At 42.0% G+C, this 24,829-nt stretch overlaps 2 protein-coding genes across 2 annotated transcripts in view; one reads left to right on the plus strand and one right to left on the minus strand.

Annotated features, from left to right (window-relative positions):
• The window catches only part of FYCO1 (FYVE and coiled-coil domain autophagy adaptor 1), a 238,226-nt gene that overhangs the window by 12,170 nt on the left and 201,227 nt on the right, over positions 1-24,829 (minus strand). The window lies entirely within an intron of this gene.
• Positions 10,721-21,857, plus strand: CXCR6 (C-X-C motif chemokine receptor 6). Its single transcript, XM_058183370.1, has 3 exons — positions 10,721-16,379; positions 19,801-19,854; positions 20,174-21,857. The coding sequence occupies exon 3, from the start codon at positions 20,201-20,203 to the stop codon at positions 21,227-21,229; it is 1,029 nt and encodes a 342-aa protein (XP_058039353.1). The 5' UTR covers positions 10,721-16,379; positions 19,801-19,854; positions 20,174-20,200; the 3' UTR covers positions 21,230-21,857.

Here is a 24,829-nt window from a genome sequence, read left to right on the forward strand (position 1 = left end):
TAGGTCCTAGAATAGGACCTAACTAGTGTCCGATCAGGTTCGGAGCGACTGGACCTCCAGGTGCTCTCCAGGCGTCTTCTCCGGCGTTTCATCTCCCTCAGCCCCTCGGAGAACCACGGGGCCGGTCGAGATCTACGCCGGGTCAGAGGCCGCAGAGGCGCGACACGGTCCAAGGCCCCGGCCGCGGCCTGTTCCCATGCCGCGACCAGTTCCTCAGTCGTGCCGTGGGCCAGATCCTCAGGGAATGGCCCAAGCTCCGTCAGGAACCTCTCAGGGTCCATCAGGCGCCTGGGACGGAACCACCGTATAGGTTCCGTCTCCCTGCGGTGGTGAATGGCGGTTCGGAAGTCTAGGCGAAGGAGGAAATGATCCGACCATGACATTGGTTCCGTTACTAAATCATCTAATACCAGATCATTTAACCACTGTCCAGAGATATAAAGCAGATCCAGTGTGCCTCCCCCCGTGTGCGTAGGGCCATCATTTACTCGAATCAAGTCCAAGGCCGTCATGGAAGCCAAGAACTCCCGAGCTGCCGTCGATGACGAGCCAGCTGATGGCAGGTTGAAATCCCCCATGACAATAAGTCTGGGGGACTCGACCGCCACAGCAGCAAGTACCTCCAACAGCTCAGGCAGGGCTGTGGTCACGCAGCAAGGAGCCAGGTACGCGATCACCAAGCCCAACTGATTCCTATAGCCCCACCGCACATAAAGGGATTCACAACCGGCAATCTGAGGAATAGTGGCCTCCCTCGGCTCTAGATCCTCCTTGATAACAACCGCCACCCCCCCACCCCTACCTTGGGCCCTCGGCTGATGAAATGCTCGGAAACCTGGAGGGCACATCTCAACCAGGGGGACCCCTCCCTCTGGGCCCAACCAGGTTTCCGTAATGCCCATAAGGTCCGCGGACTCCCCCTGAATAAGGTCGCAAATCAGAGGAGCCTTATTAACCACGGACCGGGCATTACATAACATCAGCCGAAGATCCAAGCTCTGAGGATCACGACCACGCGAGGAACGGGTAGGGACAGAGGGGCCGGAGCACGCGATCGCTTTCAAACATCGAACGCGTGCTCCCATAACTCGGTACGGCCCCTCCCCCCCGCCATATCTGCCTCTCCCCCTTACCGTACAGATCGAACATCCCTCTAAACCTGGAACGTCCTCCCCCCCTGCCTCCGGACAAGATGGAATAGTGTCGCGAACTAGCACAGGGGCTGGATCCCTCCCCGACGGGTTTTCCCCCACCCGTGAATCCTCCCCTTAAAAACCCTTATTTAAAAACGGTTTAAAAACCCCACAGATTCTTCTTCCTCGCATGCCACCTCTCCGGGTCCCAAGACCCTCGTTAAGGCCGCCATCGATAACCCGGAGGGCCATTCCTGCGAGGCGGGGGAACCTCGCAGTCGGAAGAGGTCAGCGGACGAATATTTCATGCTAAAAGATTAAATAACAGTGGGGGAAAAAAGAAGGTGTTCCCTAGCCACTTGATGTTATCGTAGCCTATGGACAAAATCAGGACAGTCACAAACCAGGGCCAAATGCCCGGTAAGGGTAATAAATAAGATGGAAGTTTGGCTGATGGATTCCGCCATTCAATACTGCCCATAATGGATACAGCAAAGTTTTTGCCCACTGGTGCCGCCCATAATCAAGTCCAAGGCCGTCCACAATTGATGCCATCAATAAATAAATAAATACCGGGACAGGAAAAAGTTTTCAGCCGCAGATGTCAAATGATGGTATATATAAAGTCAGCTAAAGATCTAAAATCCAAAATGTCCAAGCTACCTGTGTCCAATGTCTGTGGTGCCGCTGAAAATAGTCCAGCAAAACAATCCAGCCGCAAGCCGCTGATGATAAGTGCGGCCATAACGCAGCCAGACAGTCCCAGATGTTGCCAAAGGAACCAACAGATGGATGGAATCGTAGAAACCATGCTGCTGAGCCATGCCACTGAAGGATAGAGTGGCAGAACATCCAGCCGCCGATGGACATATGCGGCCGGCAGCAGCAAACCACGATCCAGCCCGGCCATTCCTAGCGAGCGCCGCTCCGCGCCCCTCCAGAATGGCCGGCGCCATCTACCGACTGCCGCTGATGGTATCAGTGCCGCTGCTGCTGGTATCCAAGCCGCTGCTGGTATCCAAGCCGCTGCTGGTATCCAAGCCGCTGATGGTATCACTGCCGCTGGCCAGCCTACCACACCCCCCAACTGGTCGCTGATGTCCGAGCGACCGCTTCACCAGCCGGCACGTTTCCGCAGGCCCGTTTCTGCGGCCGCCCAGCCAAAATGGCCGCCGGCAACCGTCCACCGCTCGCCCGCCTCTCCAGCCCCGTTCCCGGCAGCCGAGGGTCTAACAAGACCCGAAGATCTCATTTCGGCTGCCGGAAAGATGTCCTGTGGGGCGGCGGGCCCAGATAGCTCAAAGACACCCCCGAGACATCGCGGCTAGGAAAAACGCCAGCCCACCGCCTGCATGACTCTCAGAGCGCCGCCAAAATGGCCGCCGGCAACCGTCCACCGCTCGCCCGCCTCTCCAGCCCCGTTCCCGGCAGCCGAGGGTCTAACAAGACCCGAAGATCTCATTTCGGCTGCCGGAAAGATGTCCTGTGGGGCGGCGGGCCCAGATAGCTCAAAGACACCCCCGAGACATCGCGGCTAGGGAAAACGCCAGCCCACCGCCTGCATGACTCTCAGAGCGCCGCCATTTCCGCGCATGCGTAGAAGAAATCTCAATGGCAGCCGATAGCAAACAAGCATCCTAGGCAGAGGCTGACAGTTGCATCCACTTGACCTCTCAGCAGCTTGTGATGCCACTGATCATGGTATCCTTCTGGAATGGCTCTAGCGGCTGGGTGTGGAGGGCACTGTGTTATCCTGATTCACTTCTTTTCTTCAAGACATTCTCAGTTGGTGTTGATCAGAGACAAGTTTGATCTCCAGTCCCTGTTTTGCAGAGTCTCAAGATTCAGATTCAGTAAACAGTTCTATAAACAGCTTGCAAGTTCCTTTATTATTAGTGAAAAGATTCAGCATTTGTCAGTTTCACAAAGACAATAAATTAAGAACAATTAGAAAGATTGTAGCTTAATGTATCCTGAGGACATACTGTCTGAAGGTTTAGAAATATTTCAGTTGCCAGAATCCTTATAATCTCATCCTTCTTATTAACTATACCAGTGTTGGTGAACCTTTTTGGCACCAAGTGCTGAAACGGGAGCACATGTGCATGCTGGATACCAAAAGAGCAGCTACCTGGCACGTGCATGCACACTGGGCAGCTGCTCTTCCAGTTTTTGGCACGCCTGGATGTGTGAAAACCAGCTGGCTGGCATGTCGGAATCAGGAAGGGCAGCAGGCCATGGCTTGCGTGCCTGGAGAGATGGCCCTCATGCCACTTTCAGCACGCGTGCCATAGGTTCGCCGTCAGTATACAATACTGTACAAAAGTATTAGGTAGTTGTGCAAAAATGTTGTAAATTAAGAATGCTTTCAGAAATAAGTGCTAATAATTTATTTTTATCAATTAATGAAATGCAAAGTAAAGGAACAGATGAGAAATCCAAATCAAATCAATATTTAATGTGACCACCCTTTGCCTTCAAAACAACAATTCTTCTAGGTACACTTCCTTACAGTTTTTGAAGGAACTCGGCAAGTTCCTTCAAGCTTGTTTCAAACATCTTGGAAAACTAACCACAGATCTCCTGTGGATGTAGGCTGTCTCCAATCCTTCTGTCTCCTAATCTAATTCCAAACAGACGCAACGATGTTGAGACCAGGGCTCTCTGGCAATGGTGGGTTTCGCCTGATTCGGACCGGTTCTTGCAAACCAGTAGTAAAACTGGGGGCAAGCTCCACCCACCCACTCGGATGTCATCATAGCGATCCCATTGCAAACTGGTAGCAAAGGTAAGTAGAAACCACCCTGCTCTGTGGGAGCCAAACCATTACTTCCAGGACTTCTTGTTCTTTTTTATGCTGAAGATAATTCTGAATGACATTGGCTGTAGGTATGGCTCATTGTGCTGCTGCAGAATAAATTTGGGGTCAAATGCCTCCCTGATAATATGGCATGATGGATAAGTATCTGCCTGTATTTTTCAGCATTGAGGATATCTTTGATCCTGACCAAATCTCCAACTGCATTTGCTGACATGCAGTCCCAAACTTGCAAGGAACTTCCACCATGCTTCACTGTTGCTTGCAGACACTCTTTATTGTACCGCTCTACAGTCCTTTGGCGAACAAACCATATATTCTGGTAAAGAGAAGTTCCCTGAGGATGGGCTCCAGCACAAGTTCAAAAGCTCGCAAGACTAAACCTCTGATCCCAGTCTCCAACCCAGATTAGAGATTATCCTGGGACATGTATATTTGCTTTCATTTGTGGATTTATTACAATTAACTGGTAGAAATCAGATTGACTATGTGCTCTGCAGCAAAAGATGGAGAAGCTCTATACAGTCAGTAAAAACAAGACCAGGAGCTGACTGTGGCTCAGATCATGAGCTTCTCCTTGCAAAATTTAGGCTTAAGTTGAAGAAAGTAGGGAAAAGCACCAGGCCACTCAGGTATGAACTAAATCATATCCCTGATGAATATACAGTAGAGGTGACAAATAGATTTAAGGAATTAGATCTGATAGACAGAGTGCCTAAAGAACTATGGATGGAGGTTCGCAACATTGTACCAGAGGTAGCAACTAAAACCATCCCATCCCAAAGAAGGGGACGACTGAGAATGAGGTGGCTGGATGGAGTCACTGAAGCAGTAGGCGTGAGCTTAAATGGACTCCAGAGGATAGGAAGGCCTGGAGGAATATAATCCATGGGGTCGCGATGGGTCGGTCACGACTTCGCAACAACAACAAAATCTTTATTGAATGCAGATTATAAAATATATGCTTTGATAATAGCAGAGATTAAAAATGATTTTGAATGAATTTATACATGTAGATCAGAATGGATTTTTACCAAAGAGGCAGATTAGAAATAATATGAGAATGATTTTAAACAATTGGAGTATTATGAAACACATCCTGGAAAACAAATGGCATTGATTTTCTTATAGGGATAGAAAGCTTTTGACAATGTTAATATGCAATTTATGTTATTACAACTAAAATACATGGATTTTGGGGAGAGATTTATTAATATGATTAAAGCAATATACCATAAACAATCAGCCAAGGTGATGGTAAATGGGGAAATGACAGAGAACTTTTATATTAAAAAAGGCTGTAGACAGGAATATCCACTAGTCCCTCTGCTATTTATACTGACTTTGGAAGTGTTAGTCAGAAATATTAGACAATATGAAGAAATAAAAGGAATGAAAATAACAAAACAGAATGCTACAGGCGTTTGAAGATGATTTGGTCTTTATACTAGAAGACCCTTTAGAAACTGGACTGAAATTAATTAGAAAGATAAAATAATATAGGGAGGTTGCAGGATTGAAAATAAGTAAAGATACGATATAATTTTTAGTTAAAAACTGTAAACCAAGATTACTATATTTATTGCAACAATTTCAATAAAACTGGGGAAAAATATTTTGAAGAACTAAATAAAATAATATTTATTTATTTATTTATTTATTTATTCATATTTTTATACCGCCCTATCTCCCTAGGGACTCAGGGCGGTGTACAGCCATCTAAAAACAACATAAATATACACAGTAAAACATAATCTAAAAAACTTATTAAATAGGCCGAATATTTAAAATAGACATAAATAATAAAACCCCAAGTTAAAACCAAATCTAAAATTTAAACAATTAAAATTTAAGAATCTAGTCCAGTCCTGCGCAAATAAATAGATGTGTCTTAAGCTCGCGGCGGAAAGTCTGAAGGTCAGGAAGTTGACGAAGTCCTGGGGGAAGCTCGTTCCAGAGGGTGGGAGCCCCCACAGAAAAGGCCCTTCCCCTGGGCGTCGCCAATCGGCACTGCCTAGCTGACGGCACCTTGAGGAGTCCCTCCCTGTGGGAGCGCACGGGTCGGTGGGAGGCATTCGGTGGCAGCAGACGGTCCCGTAAGTAACCCGGCCCTATGCCATGGAGCGCTTTAAAGATCATTACCAAAACCTTGAAGCGCACCCGGAAAACCACAGGTAGCCAGTGCAGTCTGCGCAGGAGAGGTGTTACATGGGAGCCACGAGGGGCTCCCTCTATTACCCGCGCAGCCGCATTCTGAACTACCTGGAGTCTCCGGGTGCTCCTCAAGGGAAGCCCCATGTAGAGAGCATTGCAGTAGTCCAGACGAGATGTCACGAGAGCATGAGTGACCATGCATAAGGCATCCCGGTCTAGAAAGGGGCGCAACTGGCGGACCAGGCGGACCTGGTAAAAAGCTCTCCTGGAGACGGCCGTCAGATGATCTTCAAAAGACAGCCGTCCATCCAGGAGAACGCCCAAGTTGCGTACCCTCTCCATTGGGGCCAATGACTCGCCCCCAACAGTCAGCCGAGGCTGCAGCTGACTGTACCGGGATGCCGGCATCCACAGCCACTCCGTCTTGGAGGGATTGAGCTTGAGCCTGTTTCTCCCCATCCAGACCTGTACGGCTTCCAGACACCGGGACATCACCTCGATAGCTTCGCTGGGGTGGTCCGGTGTGGAAAAGTACAGCTGGGTGTCATCAGCGTACAGCTGGTACCTCACACCAAAACCACTGATGATCTCACCCAGCGGCTTAAATATATTAAGATATATTTGGTTAGGAAAAAAAAGCAAGACTAGATTTGAAAATGTTGCAAGACTCCAAAAAAAGAGGGGCTTTGGATTGCCAGATTGGGAATTGTATTATCAGGCCTTAGTACTTACGTGGGTAAAGAATGGACTAATTTGAGGCACAAAAGACTAGACGGATACAACCTTCAATTAGGTTGCCATGCTTTTTTATGGTATGGGAAGAATAAAATACATAGCTATTTTCAAAGACATTATGTTAAAAATGCACTGCTATCAGTATGGGTTAAAATGAAAGATCAACATTATTTGAAAATACCAGTCTGGCTTTCCACAATGGAAGAATTGATACATCCTAATGTTATTAATATGGAAAAAAATGTAAGATATAAAGATATTCTGAATGAAAAAGGAAAATTAAAAACTAAGCAGGAACTTCGTAGTCAAGGGATAAACATTGCATGGTGGCCACAAATACAGATAGAATCTCAGAATGAAAAAGATGCTAAAATGTATGGTTTTAATAAAGAATTAACAGAATTGGACCAGATATTAACTGGAATGGTTGAAAAACTGATAAAGAAAATACATTGCTATTTATTAAGTATTAAATTTGAAAGTGATCTCATAAAGGATACAATAATAGTTTGGGCTAAAATTTTTGGATATGCAATAGAACTGGATAAGTGGCAGAAACTGTGGGATATGTCAGAGTTTAGGCAGCGTGATTAGTATTATAAGATAAACCCAGGAGCAAAATACAGCACACAGAACCTTTAGATAATTAACAGTGGTTTTATCTACAGCTAAATATACACAGACTTATACGTGGTAAATACCTGTGACTCTTCCCAAAATCCCCAAGGCTTCAACCAAAAACTGTCTACCATTGACCTCACCCCATTCCTAAGAGGTCTGTAAGGGGCGTGCATAAGAGCACAAACGTGCCTACCGTTCCTGACCTATTGTTTCCTTTCTTTATATCCAATTAATATAGTTATTACATACTCATATATATGCTTATATATTGTATAATTATTTCATGCTTATGCTTATATATACTGTTGACAAAATAAATAAATAAATAAATAAATACTTTATCATACAGCTACTCTTTGTTTCATATCTCAAGAGCAATGAGATACATGATGAGAGAGAATATGAGGAGAAGGGAGACGCTCTCTAATGGCTTCCTTATATAGACAGCTTCTTCTTTTTTTTTATTTTTATTCAAAAAGTTTTACAAAAATTTCCCCCCCCTTTCCCCCCCCTTCACTAATACCCTCCCCCCTCCCCCCTGGCTTCCCGGAACAAGCACAAGGTATAGTTAAAAATAAAACAAACATATGCTAAGAAAATTTTCTCCCAAAACTATTATACCAATTTTCCCTCTCTAGCTCTGACTTCCTCCTAACATAACCAAAATCCTTCAAAAAAATAAAAAATAAAAATAAAAATAAAAATTAAGAATTAACAATAGTAAAATATATAAATCAATAGAACAAATTAATCCTAAAGTATTTAAAACCAGCTAAAGCATAAAAATCCAATCCAATTCAAAAAATATGTCCCTTATAACTTCTATAACCATATAATTTCACCCCCATGTCTTTCTTACATAAGATCTTTTGAGAATATTCTATTTAAAATTTAGTGCAACACCTTATAAAATTTCAGTACAGAAAATTACAATATCTATTCAACTTTAGTCCTTCCTCATCAAAATCCAGTATAGATCCAAATATCTAGTCTTTTATGATAGATATAAAACATATAATCAACCCATTTCTTCCAGATCTTCCTCACAAATTGTCTTTCCGGGACACTAATATTTTTGTCTGTTAATATTTAAAAAAAACCTTGTTTCAAGGATAATACTTTTGTCTCTTGCCATTTTTTTTGATGCATTAATCTCTCTCTTTCCTTCATTACTCCTTTTAAAAAGTCAATCACAATATTTCCTAGTAATTCCTTATGTCCAAGAATCCAAAAATTACTGCCGTATATTCCATCATTCCAAAAAGAGAACTCTTGGGAAACATTAAGCTTGTGAGTCTTTTCCGTTCGAGGGACAATCTCCTGTAGCATAAATTCAGGCATTTCATCCAAACTATTTAAAGAAAACTTCTTTACATCAACTTGTTTCTTCATGATCAAATCTTCATATTTATCCACTTTTATTTGTATCTCCTCCATTCCATTTTCCGAATGATTGCACTGGTTAATTTGCTCCAAGCTCTCATCCAAAACGTCCCCATTTTTTATCAATTCGTATTTTTGAATAATTAAATACATACTTTCTGTGTAGTCCTGTATAAAGTCACGAATCCATTCTTCTGAAAGAATCTCCATGACAAAGTTCCTGCTGAGAATCCCCTTGTAAAGTACTTAAACAACGTAATATAATCCAACAGTCCACAGTCAAACACAATAAGATAAAATCTCCATTCAGTTTCGATTCAACAGCAAGGCTCCCTTTGATGTATCGCTCTGCTTTCAGTTTCTCTAAAACGAAACTGAAGGGGGGGGGGAAATTTCTCTTTTTTTAAAAAAAAAAGGTAGAAGTCAGAAAATCAAAAATACTTGCAAACCAATAATTGTTCACTCACGCTTCTTCCGTCTGCTTTTAGTAACCACAAAAAGAAATCAGTTGTTAGCAGAAGTGGACACCTTCCTCTTTTCCTGCTTTTTCAGGAGCGCAGTGAATACTGGAGGTTGGGGGAGGGTTCAAGGGGATTTGACCTTTCAGGACTTTGCATTACAAAAACAAAGCCCCTAGGGGAATCTACCACAATTCCCCCCCTTGCTCTTTCTCTCTCTTTCAACCAGAGAGGGAAATTAAGCCGGGATCAGCTGTTATCACCGGCTTTTACCATATTCAAGGTGGAGTGCCATAAATTAGCACCCAGCGAGAAAGGTGGCACCACCCAGAAGCCCTCATATAGACAGCTTCTTAATCGGCTTCTTAAAGTGGCAGTAACCCTGCTGCCTCCTTCCCATTGCATCAGCTTACAGTTGCCTCGGCTTACAACCGTCCATCAGTTTACAGCTATTAAATCTACATACGCTGATACTCCTCCCATTTAAAGCTTTACATCTTTAAATATCAGATTAAAAGCATAAAAAGCTTTTAATCTGAACTCTTTAACACATTTCTTATAGCTAACGTATCAGCTAAATTACATTCACTGGAACAATGCTGTAATTTGATCAGTTTCTCTTTTACAGCTTAACATGTCTACATGTTTACTTCTGTTCAGGGGTGAAATGCTAATTGTAATATCCCGTTTGTAGTTCTAGCACTTTTCTTACTTACAGGATACATTTTAGCTTTTAATTCTTTACATACAGAACAATCCAAATATGCATTATATTTCTTTAATTTCAGACCCTCAGCTATGTCTGGCATTTTCCTCAACACGTTAAAACTTGCATGCCCTAATCTTCTATGTAACATGTGTATACAGTTGTCATGTGTAGAAACATTTTTAAGTAGATGTGCACAATTACGTTCTTGCATTCCAAAAACATACAGACTATTCTTTTTAACACCTGGTACACATACCTGTCCATTCTTCTTAATTGTATATAGTCCCCCTAGCAACTATTTCATAACTCTGCCTTCTAACATGGATATAATTAATAGATTATGCTCTAAAGCAGGTACATATAACACGTTGTACAATGTAGCATCTATAGGTATTTCTGGTACATACACATTACCTTCCCCTTTTACAGCAACTTTCTGTCCATCAGCCAGATTAACCCACGTTTTCCTTGCTGGTTTGAAATCAGAAAACACATGTGGATCATTAATAATATGTTGGCTTGTCCCACTGTACAACAACCACATATTCCTGTGTGTTCAGTCATTGACACTGCCAGGGAAAACGACACTGGAGAACTGCTCTACGTTCGCTGATTAATTCTGCTCCCTTGTCTCGCTGCCCCTCTGTTCCTCCTCCCAGGACAGCATCTCTGGAGATGTTCAGTAGAACCACACATGTAGCATCTCTTCGGAAAGTTAACTCTTTCAGCTGCTCTGCTGGCATCCTGGACTGTTGCGGATGTTAGTTTGTGCTGAACGCTCTCTCCTCCCTTTCCTGGTCTTCTTTCCAGCCATTTCCGCTCCTCCTCCAACAACTAATCAATCAAGTACGCCATCGTTAAGTCCTGTTCTTGCATGGACTCAAGACTGTTCACAAGAATGTCCCATGAACCGTCCAAGGAACTAGGCACTACATACACTTTATGTGTCTCCATATATTTCATTCCCATTTCTTCCAACTCGAGGAATGTCCGTCTCATGTTCTGCAAATGTATGGACACACACTCTCCTGGCTTCAGCTGTGCCTTATACAGTCTCCTAGTCAGCAACACTTTACTGCCCGCAGTGTCTCTCACATACACACAATGTCTCCCAGCACTCTTTTGCAGACTGGAGACCCCTCATGGGTATTAGCTGACTATTTTTCAAGGCAAGGATTATGCTGGCTAATGCCTTTTCATTTTTTCTCTGATCCCCATCATCCAGGACTGCTGGTGGATTAGTAACAATTGTCCACAACTCTGTTGTGACCCAGGCCCAAGTAGGTAGTAGGAAAGTCAGTGAAAAAACAAACAAACTTTATTCAAACAGCTGAGAATTACTTCATTCCCAGCATAGTTCAACTTAATTAAAGCAAATTCCTCCCAACACAAATTCCTCAGTCCTATCACAAACCTTGGTCCAATTAGGCAAACTGCCAAAGGCCTTTCTTGGCAAACATTCAGAAGTCACCGATACAAATAAATGCGAGAAGACTAAGCCACCAACATTGTTTTCCGGCAAAGCCCAAATGCTGTTGCTGATCTGTTTTAAGCCTTATGGGAGAGGCCAATCATCTCTTGGTCCTACTCCCAAGTCGTCCTCTTTGCTTGAGCTGCTCTTGCTTTCTGGTAGCTCTTCTCATGCGTGCATTAGGAACAGGTTCCTCCTGTTCTTCTGCCTCACTACTATCAGTCTCTGGAGGCTCTGGAGTCCGCACCTCAATCCCCAATGGCCCTGGCCCCACCTGAGCCTCATCGCTGTCCGACTCCGTTGCCAGCTCCGCAGGCTGCTGCGGACCACAACAAACTCCTCTCTCTGCAGGTACATCTCCATCTTCATATTCCAGGAGAGGTAATTAGTCTCATTTGTCCAAGACACCAGAAAACCTCCTCCCATTACACTGACAGAAGCCATGCTGCCTGCTAACCACGATTTAAACCACTTACTGTGGTGCAAGCTCACACTGGGATTATCTTCTCTCTAGGCTCACTAGTCACTCTGGCCTTCATTGTGGACTAGGCCCCATAACCTGTCAGAGTTTAGGCAGTGTGACTAGTATTATAAGATAAATCCAGGAGCAAAACACAGCACACAGCACACAGAGCCTTTAGATAATTAGCAGTGGTTTTATCTACAGCTAAATTTATATGTGGTAAATACCTTATCATACAGCTACTGACACAAGAGCAATGAGATACATGACAAGAGAGAACATGAGGAGAAGGGAGACGCCCTCTAATGGCTTCCCTTATATAGACAGCTTCTTACCCGGCTTCTTAAAGTGGCAGTAACCATGCTGCCTCATTCCCATTGCATCAGCTTTCAGTTGCCTCCGCTTACAACCTCTCATCAGCTTACAGCTATTAAATCTACATACTTTGACAGAATAGAAATATTAAATTGACTATGTCAACTGCATATAAAGAAAATTTGTATAAAATGTTCTATAGATGGCATTTTGCACCAACAAGATTGGCAAAAATGTATAAAGATAGATCTGCTAAATGTTGTAAGTGCAATCAAATACCTGAATCATATTACCATATGTCGGTGTTGGCAAACCTTTATGGCACTGAGTGCCAAAATGGGAATGAGCGCACATGCGTGCATGCCTGAAACCAGAGGAGCAGATAATCTTCTGGTTTCCGGCACGTGCATGTGCGCTGCCCACCTAGTCTTCCGGTTTCTGGAGCGCATGCATGTGCAAAGACCAGCTGTCCAGTGTGCATGCGCCAGATCCGCCTGGCCTTTTGGGGGTCCTTGCACCTCCCGGTCCCCATTCGGGTAGTGGGATATCCCTACCAACAACCCAATTTCACAGCCCTGGAGAGGGAGTGAAAGTTGGGCAGGGAATGCCGCCTCCCTTCGCTGAAAAGCTGGAGCCCCTTCCCAGCCACTTCTGCAACACGGACTCTGCTCCTGTGCAGCTCCACTGCCCCAGATGAGCAGCAGCAGCAGTGGCAGCTGCAGGGCAAGGGGCAGGAGCAATCGACCAGCCCCTGCAGCCACTCCCCTGTCAATGAGCTGGGGCCTTGGCCCGTGTCGCCCCCGGCAGTGGCAGGAGCAGCAGGCAGGGCAGCCATCCACCCAGCCAACAAATGTTGCCCGGCTCCCTGTATGCCAGAGCCAGTCAGGTGCTCTGGACTATGGACGCACATTGGTGCCACGGGCTGGGGCCGCGCAAGAAGCTCACTTGGACAGGGAGCGAGGGAAGCCCTGTTCTGCCCATCAGCTCTGCTCCCTTTGCTCTTCCAGGTTCTGGTGCGCCAGCCAGTTGGTCTTCATGTACAGAGGAGTGCCAGAAACTGGAAGAGCAGCCACCCGATGCACATACACGTGCTGGGAGGATGATCTTCTGGCTTCCAGTGCACGCATGCGCATCGGCCAGCTGGACTTCGCATGCATGCCAGAAACCAGAAGACCAGGTGGCCAGCGTGCACACTGGAAGATCATCTTCCCAGTATGTGCATGTACACCAGGTGGCTGCTCTTCCAGTTTCTGGTGCTCCCACACACGTGAAAACCAACTGGCTGGTGCGCCGGAATCCAGAAGAGCAACGGGTGATGCCTCACGTACCTGGAGAGATGGCTCTGTGTGCAACTTCTGGCATGAATGCCATAGGTTCTCCATCATGGCCATATGTGGTGGACATGCCCAAAAGCTAAAAAATATTGCACAAAAATACATACTTGGTTGGAAAAAATGGTAAAGCAACATATAGACTTGAAACTAGAAATATTTTTATTGGGCATTTTGCCAGAAAAATATGATAAAAGGACTATATATTTGATTTTAAATATACTAACTGCAGCCAGAATTGTATTTGAGAGTGTAATTAAGAAAATATTAGACTGTGCAGAAATGGATAGACTAATGCTTACTATTAAGGACAAAGAAGAAACTGAATATTTTTTCATATGGGACCTATTTTACCAATGGTTAGACAATAGAAAGAGAAGTTCGAAATGTGGGGACATAAACAGGATAAATGTTAAATGGAGATTTGTTAAAGTAGATAAGTTAAATATTATTGTTATTATAGTATTAATGTTATTGTGATGAATACTTGTAAACATTTTTATTATGATTGCCTAAAACAATTGTACCCAGACACCACGCTGTTCGATGGAAATTGAATTAGTTTATCTTATATAGATAAAATAAATAAAACATGAAAAAAAATAGTTTGCAAATAGATTTAGCAGTTTAAAAAATTTGGGAGGGCCTGTTTCTCAAGCAGTGGGAAATATTATCATAGTAATGTTTCAATCAGTATTTGACTGGGGGGAATAATATGTTTATATGTATTGGGGTTTTTTTGAGGTATCTTTTTCTTTTTTAATGTTTTGATTGTTTGGGGTTTTTTGTGTTTTTTATTTTTTCTCTTTTTTGGATTTTTTTGGATTTTGGGGGGAGTTTTGTATTTTGTATTTGTTTTGAATAAAATAAAAATATATGCAAAAAAGTAGCATAGTTGGCTGTGTCTCATCCAGTTTTAAGCCTCCTACATTAGGGGTCCTCAACCCCCAGGCTGCGGACCAATACCAGGTCATGGTCCATTTGGAACTAAGCGTGAGCAGAATGTAAATGGGCACTCATGAAGATCCATTTGTACAAACGACTTTGGGGATATTCAACATTTTCTCTGGTACTGTCCAAATTCCCAGATCTATCAGATATTTTGTTTCTGAATATGCTTACCACAGCAGTCTTCCTGCCCACAGCATGACTGCTTTTAAAATAACTACCACCAAAATTATTTCTTATGCTTGCCCTATATAAACTGCACAGAATTTTTATGAAACTGCACATAAAACAAACACCTCAACATAGTGTCAAATTTCAATAAAATTTAATAAAATTGTTGCAAACTGCAAATAGAGTCTTTAGTTTAGTTAGTTCAGTTTATTAAATTAAAGAGTCTTTAGTACTCTCTGAGCTTAATTGTTTGCTTGCAGTTGTTTTATTACCTGACTGGCTAATATTATCAATCCTAGTGAACATAGGGTTGGTTGAACAGAAAAGCAGAAAAAAAAAGCAGAAAAAAAGTCCCACCAGGCCCAAGGTTGACTCAGCCTTCCATCCTTTATAAGGTAGATAAAATGAGGACCCAGATTGTTGGGGGCAATAAAAGTTGACTTTGTATATAATATACAAATGGATGAAGACTATTGCTTAACACATTGTAAGTCGCCCTGAGTCTTCGGAGAAGGGCGGGATATAAATTTAAAAACAAAACAAAACAAAAACAAAACAAAACAACAACAACCTAACAGAAAATAATATTTTAATCAAGAACGTATACCCAGGAGAAATCCACATCCCCACCAATACCAGCAAGGCAAGACACTTTATATTAACAGCAAGCAACTTACCATACACACACTACCACTGATGAGGATACCTAGTCAGGCAAGAAAAGTCTGCAAATAAATAATCAATAATCAGAAAACACCAAGGATTCCAGTAGTAAAATCTAATTTTTTTTACTACTGGTTCTGTGGGTGTGGCTTGGTGGGCATAGTAGGGGAAGGAACTGCAAAATCTCCATTCCCACCCCACTCCAGGGGAAAGATACTGCAAAATCTCCATTCTCATCCCACTCTGGGGCCAGCCAGTGGTGGTATTTGCCAGTTCTCCAAACTACTCAAAATTTTTGCTTCCAGACCTCCAAATTGCTCAAAGTTTCCATTACTGGTTCCTCAGAACCTGTCAGACTCTGCTGGATTTTACCCCTGAAGGATTCCATAGTTCAACCTTGAGCTGCTATATATTTATTTATTAGTTAAATTTATTTGCCACCTATCTCACCATGGAGTTATTCTAGGTGACTTACAACAATAAAATATATTCTATTAAAAAGTGCTGAATATAGACATATTTGCAACTTTTCCTACAACTAGTCATAAGCTACTCATGCTTCTAGGGGAAAGCAATTCAATGTATTGGGAACGTTTTGACAGCTAAGGCACATGCAAAAAAAGTATTACTATTTCCAACATCTTCAAAACTATGTAGGCATTATCTACATAAAGCCAATATTTTAAATTGGCCCAAACAAGTATTTATTTGACCCTCAGTAACATCATTTGTTTATACTTCCAATAAGATCATACAAGAAAATGTATATGACCATTTAATTATATCACATAATACAAGTACCCAAACACACGAAGCATGTTTTCCCACAATTAGCTGGGTTATTCAAGTCAGAGATATTTAACAGTAAACCAGATGCATAACCAACGTAGTTTCTTTTCCTGTAAAATTGAACAGGAAACACATGGTAACAAATAAATACATATTGTTACCCCAAATGTCAGCCTCGTGCCCTTTCTGATATTGAACTACAAGATAAGACTGCAAGGTAAGCTGTTATCTGCTTCAAATTTATATGTAAAATCTTTATATATAAGAAAACAAGTTAGAAAAGTCACCACCTTTTAAAAGAATGATGTTGAAAAGTTTATCTACTTCTTCAGATATGTTGAATTTTAAAAAGTAGATTGCTTTTATTTTTTATAAATCCTACATTCTTAAATCTCACTTTTTATATCTACTTCTACAGCTTTAAATAATTAATTCATTTTCTTTTTCAAGAATATTGGTTGTAAAAATGCATCAGTACTGCAATGCATTTATTTGCAAAAGGGAAACAAACAAACCCAAGCTTATTATCAAAAATGCCATAAATCATCAGTTAGCTCCAGCTTCCTATGGTTATTATGCACATTCAACTTAAGAAATTCTTATTTTGTTTTATATATTCAAACAATACTTTTATTTGATGAGTTTTATTTTTGTTTAGGCACTCTGTAAAAGTGGATCAAAAATAGAGACACCAAGATAAAAACATAATTAAAGCATAATTGTAAAACAACATATTCAATAGTACATTCTCCCCTTCATTTCCCCCCAGCAATTATTACTTAGATATTTATACTTTGCTTTAAACATTTAGAGTTGTTGTTTATATCTGTGTAAATAATTTTTCAACCCTGAATTTATAAATACTCTCCTCTTTGGTAAACCATTTTTTCACCTTCTTTTTAACCACTTGAAAATCCTTACTGGAAGACCACATGTTTTTTTGTGGCTTTTACTTATGTATACTGATGTATGTATACATGCATAATACAATTATTATATACTTATACATACCTGATCAGTTGCATAATTTCATATCTTGATTCAGGATTAATACAGTAGAAACATATTTCACTATTAAGATTCAGATTATGTTTTGGGCTGAAAATTGTTGGTTCCTTTATGAGACTAAAATTTACCTGTGATTATAGCCAAGAGACATAGATTTTAAAAAGTGAATAAATCTATTTTCTGGGCAAACTGGACATTTAGGATATTAGCATTTTGGATGAATTCAGTTCTGGGGAAACTACATTTAAAACTTCTACAAAATTAAACAAAAAGTTTGATTTATATTATTTTTTTAACTTAAATCCTTGATAATTGGACTCTGGTTGTGATGCCATTACTGCATTTGAGCTTGTAGATTTAAGAGAATTCAACTGAAATTTAAACTATGAATAGAATGGAATAGAATAGAATTTTTATTGGCCAAGTGTGATTGGACACACAAGGAATTTGTCTTGGTGCATATGCTCTCGGTGTACATAAAAGAAAAGATACCTTCATCAAGGTACAACACTTACAAAACTTAATAGGGTACAAATGTAACACTTAATGATACAACACTTAATGATAGTCATAGAATACAAATAAGCAATCAGGAAACAATATCAATATAAATCATAAGGATACCAGCAACATATACAGTACTGTACAGTCATATGGTCATAAGTGGAAGGAGATAGGTGATGGGAACGATGAGAAGATTAATAGTGCAGATTTAGTAAATAGTTTGACAGTGTTGAGGGGATTATTTGTTTAGCAGAGTGATGGTGTTCGAAAAAAAAACTGTTCTGGTGTCTAGTTATTCTGGTGTGCAGTGCTCTATAGCGTCGTTTTGAGGGTAGGAGTTGAAACAGTTTATGTCCAGGATGTGAGGGATCTGTAAATATTTTCACGGCCCTCTTCTTGATTCGTGCAGTATACAGATCCTCAATGGAAGGCAGGTTGGTAGCAATTGTTTTTTCTGCAGTTCTAATTATTTTCTGAAGTCTTTGTCTTTCTTGTTGGGTTGCAGAACCGAACCAGACAGTTATAGAGGTGCAAATGACAGACTCAATAATTCCTCTGTAGAACTGGATCAGCAGCTTGGCCAGTTTGAGCCTTCTGAGTTGGTGCAGAAAGAACATTCTTTGTTGTCTTTTTTTGATGACGTTTTTGATGTTAGTTGTCCATTTTAGATCTTGCGATATTATAGAACCTAGAAATTTGAAGGTTTCTAACTGTTGATACTGTGTTGTCTAGTATTGTGAGAGGTGGAAGTATGGAAGGGTTTCTCCTAAAGTCTACTACTATTTCTACGGTTTTGAGTGTGTTCAGTTCCAGATTGTTTTGGTCGCACCACGAGGATAGTCGTTTGACCTCCCATCTGTATGCAGATTCATCATTGTCTGGAATGAGACCAATCACTGTTGTGTATTCTGCGAACTTCAGTAGTTTAACAGATGGATCGTTGGAGTTTAAACTATATGTTTAAACTATATGTTTAAAGTTTAAACTATATGTGTTAAACTATATGTTTAATTTAAATTAAATGATGATGATGATGATGATGATGATGTTTAAACTATAAATCAGGGATGGGATTCAGTCAGTTAAACAGATGTTAACATCTGGTTAATTCAGTCATTAACCAGATGTTAATCTGGTTCACTGAACCGGTGTTCCAAGGACTGGCTGACTCCGCCCACCCAACCCTACTCCTCCCATGAGTCCCCCTGCAGCCCATTTTGGATGCCAGGTAAGTACAGGGCGCACACAGAGGCTCTGGAAGGGCGAAAAACAGGCCTACTGGAAGTCCGGAAATGGGCCTGTTTCTGGTCTCTGAAGGGCCTCCCGAGCCGGAGATGGCCATTTTCTATCTCCTGGAGGCTTGAGGAAAGTCTCCGGAGCCTGGGGAGGGTACAAAACTGGCCTACCAGAAGTACTGGAAGTCCAGAAACAGGCCCATTTCTGGCCACCGGAGGACCTCCAGTGCCTGGGGAAGGCCATTTTCGCCCTACTGGAGCCTCAAGGAAAGCCTCTGCCATGGTGCAGGAGACAGAGTAGGCCAAGTGCCCATGGCCACAGCCACCCAGTAACTGGGCAGCGAACCAGTTGCTGAAATTTTTCAATCCTACCCCTGCTATAAACTATGTTTTAGGAAGTTCAAAGAAAGGAAGAAGTTGATTTTATGTTATCTTTGGAAATAGTTTATTAAGATTTAACTGGTCAAAGGCTGTTTTCAAAGTATGCAATTAATTTCCATTGATCTTAATGGTAAAAATACTTTTAAGTTTTGGACATTTCAAAGACTATTTAATAAGAGTTGGCTTCTATTTCCTTATTATTGAAGGGCAATTTAAAAATTGGAACCTTAACTCAAATAATTTTGATTTATCCTATTGTTTTCACACTTTGGGCTAAAATCAATAGGGTTATTAATATGATTTGGATCAATTAATACAATTAATAATCTGTATTAAAACTGCATATAATCTTCTTCCCTACGTTTCCTATATGTGAAATTTGATAAGCCATTCATAATCATGAATTTTTTTAGATTCAGGACCGAATGTTACATTATATTGGAAAGATCCAATTCAATCTGCAGCAATATGTTGCTTGTAAACAACTGGATTCTTTATTTTTTTTAATAGAGGACAAAAAGAAAAGACTTCTGAATAGTTCCTCTTGGAAAAGAGGTAAAAGAGGTAATTTTATGATGTATTTTCTTTTTCTTTTCTTCAAATATCATTATTCTAGTGCTACTTTACATTGTTAATGCTATTATATGTATGTTTTTGTTATAAGTTAATTTGATACAACTATATTCTCTCAAACAAAGGGAATTAAAATAGAAATGTAGCAGCCTTCCCCAATCTTTTCATCCCTACCTGCATTTAGACTGCAACTGCTATCTCTCTATCTCCAAGCTAGTGAAGCATGATAGAAACTTTTCCTAATAATAAATAGGGGAAACTGCATTGTAGATTTATCATGTGAATCATTTTTCAATATATATTCTTATAGGTATTAAAGAACAGAAGGAACGCAAACATGGAGGAAGATGATTACTATGCATTTCTTAGCAACAACACTTCGGATGAAAGCTACTCATATGAAACCTTTTTGGGGTTCAAACGAATTTTCCTTGTCTGCATATATTCATTTGCTTGCATCTTTGGAGTGACAGGAAACTCTTTGGTTATCATAATTCTGGTTTTTTACAAAAAAGTGAAAATGCTTACAGACATATTTTTAGTGAGCCTAGCTATTGCTGATTTTAGCTTTCTTTGCACACTGCCTTTTTGGGCTTATTCTGCTGCAGAAGAGTGGATCTTTTACACTCTCCCATGTCAAATCATCCTTGGTTTTTATACCTTGAATCTGTATGGTTCCATGTTAACGCTCACTTCTATAACTATTGACAGATACTTTGTAATTGTGCAAGCGACCAAAACTCGTATCAGTCAACACAAAAGAAAATTCTGGGGTATAGTGGTCTGTATTTCAATTTGGATAATCTCTCTGCTGCTTGCTTTGCCACAGTTCATCTTCAGTACAGAGGAAAAATTAGACAAAAAGATATGTTTTGCAAATTATTCTTCACAGTTTATGAAGTTGTTCACAGAAACAATTCAGATGACACTTGGATTCTTCTGTCCTATGCTCATCATGATTATATGCTACTCAATCATTGTAAAAACTTTACTCAGTGCTAAGGGCTTCCACAAGCACAAATCCTTACAAATAATATTTGCTATTGTTGTAACTTTCATTTTCACACAAATGCCCTACAATCTTTTGAAACTCATACGGGCTTCAGACCGTAATATCATGCTCAGCAACAGGTTTGAATATGCTTTGATCATCACAGAAGCAATTGCTTATTTCCATGGTTGCCTCAACCCAGTTCTCTATGTCTTTATTGGTGTGAAGTTTAGAAAGAACTTAGCAAAAGTTCTAAAAAATAATTGTTGTGTTAAACATCAAGTTACAAGACAATGGCAAGCAAATGATGAAAATGTCTCCAAAAGTGGTACTGCCACAAATAATGCAGAAGAAACCAGCATGATTCCCTTATAATCTTCAGCTGATTTCTAGTTGCCCTGAGCACTCATTAAAAAAAGCAGTACATATTGCACATTTCTCAATATACTTATTGTCAGATCCCTATTGTGATACTGCCACTCAAGTGGAGAGGGGACCCCAGATTTTCTTACTCACTTATGGCTCTCATCCTGTTTTCCTATGTATCCTGTAATTCCCTAGTTTATAACTGTTACTTTGGCACCTATTCTGTCCTGTGCTTTGATATACCTTGGGGAGGTACAAGGGAGGAGGGACATCTGTTTTCTGTCAGTTTGGAAGCCTCATAGAAGAAATGCATGGGAAGACTCCTTATCTCTTTCTCAGGACAACCGTTTCCACAACTTCCTTGCACCTGTGTATTGGCTCATTCTACATCAAACTGAGGGAAGGGGTTTCTAACAACTTTATCTTAATGGAATTGCATGAGGAGAACTTAGACCCTGCTTTGCATTGTCTTGCATTCACTTCCTTTCAATAAAAGTTTCCTTTTGAAATGCTAAAGTTTCAAGAGTCCATGCTTTCTTGAACAAGAGGTAGAGGCAGGTCCTTTCATAAATTAGGGTATGCAAAAGTGGTGAACCCGGAGAAGCAAACTTGCTCTACCAGGGGACCCTGCACATAATGTCCGAGCAAAGCGGCAAGCAAGGAGAGGGAGAATGCTGGGATGAGAATTCTACCACCACCCAGACAGAAGCCAGCTCCTTCTGACCCATTGAAGACATTGAAGCCGGTTTTGAGACCCCCACAAAGCCCAAATGGTCGATCGGAGTGGGGAAGAAAGATAATTGGGACAGAAGACTCCAAGGAGTCACCCTCACCTGGGGCAATCGACAACTGGGCTGGAAACATGAGCTGCAAGCACTGTCTGACCGGGAACAGCCAATCGAAGAACCAGCCAGAGATGACTGGCTCAAGAGAAACAATATGCGGTTAGTGATGGAGGCTTTTGAAAACCTCAGAACCAGGGGAGAATTAGATCGACACCAGAGAGGAGACAAGGGAAACCCACAATCTTTTACAGACAGTAGCCGAGCCTTTAGCACCCTGGAGAGAGATTTCTTTGGCTTTTATTGTAGAGCTACCTAAAAGTGGGGGGAATACTATTATCTGGGTCGTAACAGACCTTTTCTTCAAGCAGGCCCACTTCGTACCCTGCCAAAAAAATCCCCACTGCTAAGACACTTGCCAAACTGTTCCTGCAGCATATCTATTGACTACATGGGGCCTGACGAAGGTTAATATCTGATCGGGGCATCCAATTCACTTCAAAGTTTTGAATGGCTTTTTGGACCTTCTCGAAACTGGCCAGGACCTTAGTTATAGTCATCATCATTAGACTAACAGATCGACAGAGAGACTGAACTTGGTTCTGGAACAATATTTAAGATGTTTTATTAACTAACTGAACTGTCTCCTGCCTTTTGCAGAAGTTGCCTATAAAAACTCTGTGCACTCTAGCACTGGCTTCATCCCATTTCGAGTTGCCACTGGCCAGGACTTCATCCCAATGCCAGAATTACCAGTAGAAGAACCAACCTTACCCTCACTTAAGGAGTGGATACAACAACTACAAAACACCTGGCCAGTAGTGAGACTAGACAGCTAAAGCTGCTTTTAAAGTCCAAGCTGACAAAAGGACAGAACCAAACCTATTTAAAATAGCTGATAAGGTTTACATGTCCACAAAATTCCTACACTCCTTACAACCCTCAAAGAAATTGAGACCCAAATTCCTAGGGCCTTTCCCAATCACTAGAATAATCAACTCAATAACAGTAGAATAACTACGCCACAAGACACTGGCTGGCCCCATCCCTCACCTTTCCCTCTGTCACTCCTTGCCTGGCCTGAGAAGATAATGGCGATGGCGGGTAGTGGAGAAGCAGCCGGGGCTGATTCTCTGGTGCCTTATTCTTGGTGGAACTTTTTTTGGCCCTTGTTGATGCTGGGTGTGCCTCAGTTGCTTGGGGAGATGCGCAACCTGCTCTCCACCCTGAGACACTGCCCCAACCCGGCCGTGACTGACACCAGTCTTGCTAACACGAGGGCTGGCAGGGTGGGAATGGGATCTAGGAGGAGGGGACAACGGAAAGGGGATGGGCCCACCGAACCTTGCACGTCCACCCCGGGGGTCAGGAAAGCCGAGGCTGGGCCAAGCTGGCGAGCTCTCCTTGGGACTCTTCGCTACTGCTTTTGTTTCTTCTTTTTGGAAATCTGGGCTGGCTGAGGAACGAGCACTTTGGCAAAGCCTGCTGGCTCACTTGGGGGTGTGCGCACGAGTCTTCCCACTCATGTGCACACTCCCAGCCCCGCCACAGCTGGACAGAGGGTCGTGAGAAGAGGAGGAGAGTTGCCCAAAGGGAAGCCTCCGCTGCGCTTCACACTCGTTCCTCAGCCAGCCCGGATTTTCAAAAAGAAAGAAAAGCAGTAGCAAAGAGCCCCAATGAGAGCTTGCTGGGCTTTCGGAGAGAGTGAGAAGAGGCACAGGCACAGACACGGATACAGAGAGAGATACACACACACACACACACACACAGAGAGAGAGAGACATAGAGACACAAACACACAGAGAAAGATACAGAGAAGGGGAGAGAGAGATACGGAGATACACACACACAGACACAGACACACAGACACAGACAGAGTTAGAGAGAGGGGGAAAGAGAGATATGGGGGGGGACAGGGAGAGGGGAAGAGAAGGGGGAGTGGGAGAGAGACAGAGATACAGAGAGAGGGAGATAGAGAGGGAGAGTTGGAGAGTGATATAGAGAGACGGGGGAGAGACATAGAGATATAGGGGGAGAGAGGGGAAGATAGGGAGAGAGAGTTACAGAGAAATACAGGGAGAGGGGAGAGAGGGGAAGAGAAGGGGGAGTGGGAGAGAGACAGAGATACAGAGAGAGGGAGATAGAGAGGGAGAGTTGGAGAGTGATATAGAGAGACGGGGGAGAGACATAGAGATATAGGGGGAGAGAGGGGAAGATAGGGAGAGAGAGTTACAGAGAAATACAGGGAGAGGGGAGAGAGAGACATAGATACAGAGAGGTGGAGGGAGAGAGAGAAAAAGGTTTTGTGGTTCCTGTTTCTCTGCCCTAAAGACTGGCTGGGTAGGTGGTCATGTGACTGGGAGTGAATGATGTTGAATTGGCCATGCCCACCCAGGTTTTCTGGCTCCAGGTGTGGGTTTTTTTCTGTGGGGAACAGATCCAAATGGCTCTTTGAATGTTTAAGATTGCAGATCCCTGGCCCAGACCTTAACCCAACTGAAAATCTATGGAGCCGACTAAAGAAACTTGTTAGTTAGAAGTGACCCAGCAATAAAACCCAGTTAATAAAAGCAATCATTCAATCTTGATTTCACATTATCACAGCTGCAGAACTAAAAGACTTGGTCCACTCCATGGGAAGATTGTATTTATTTATTTATTTTTATTTATTTATTTGATTTTTATACCGCCCTTCTCCCGAAGGACTCAGGGCGGTGTACAGGCAAAAATAAAACAGATAGTACAATATACAATTTAAAATGCAATTAAAAAACTTATTTTAAAATTGGCCTGAAAAGTATACAATGAACTAAAAACCCCATTTAAA

This window comes from Ahaetulla prasina, chromosome 4 (genome assembly GCF_028640845.1).
Source record: "Ahaetulla prasina isolate Xishuangbanna chromosome 4, ASM2864084v1, whole genome shotgun sequence".
NCBI lineage: Eukaryota > Metazoa > Chordata > Lepidosauria > Squamata > Colubridae > Ahaetulla > Ahaetulla prasina.

Excerpts from the sequence above, each read along its gene's own strand:
- CXCR6 (XM_058183370.1), top strand. The coding sequence starts at position 20,201 with ATGGAGGAAGATGATTACTATGCATTTCTTAGCAACAACACTTCGGAT.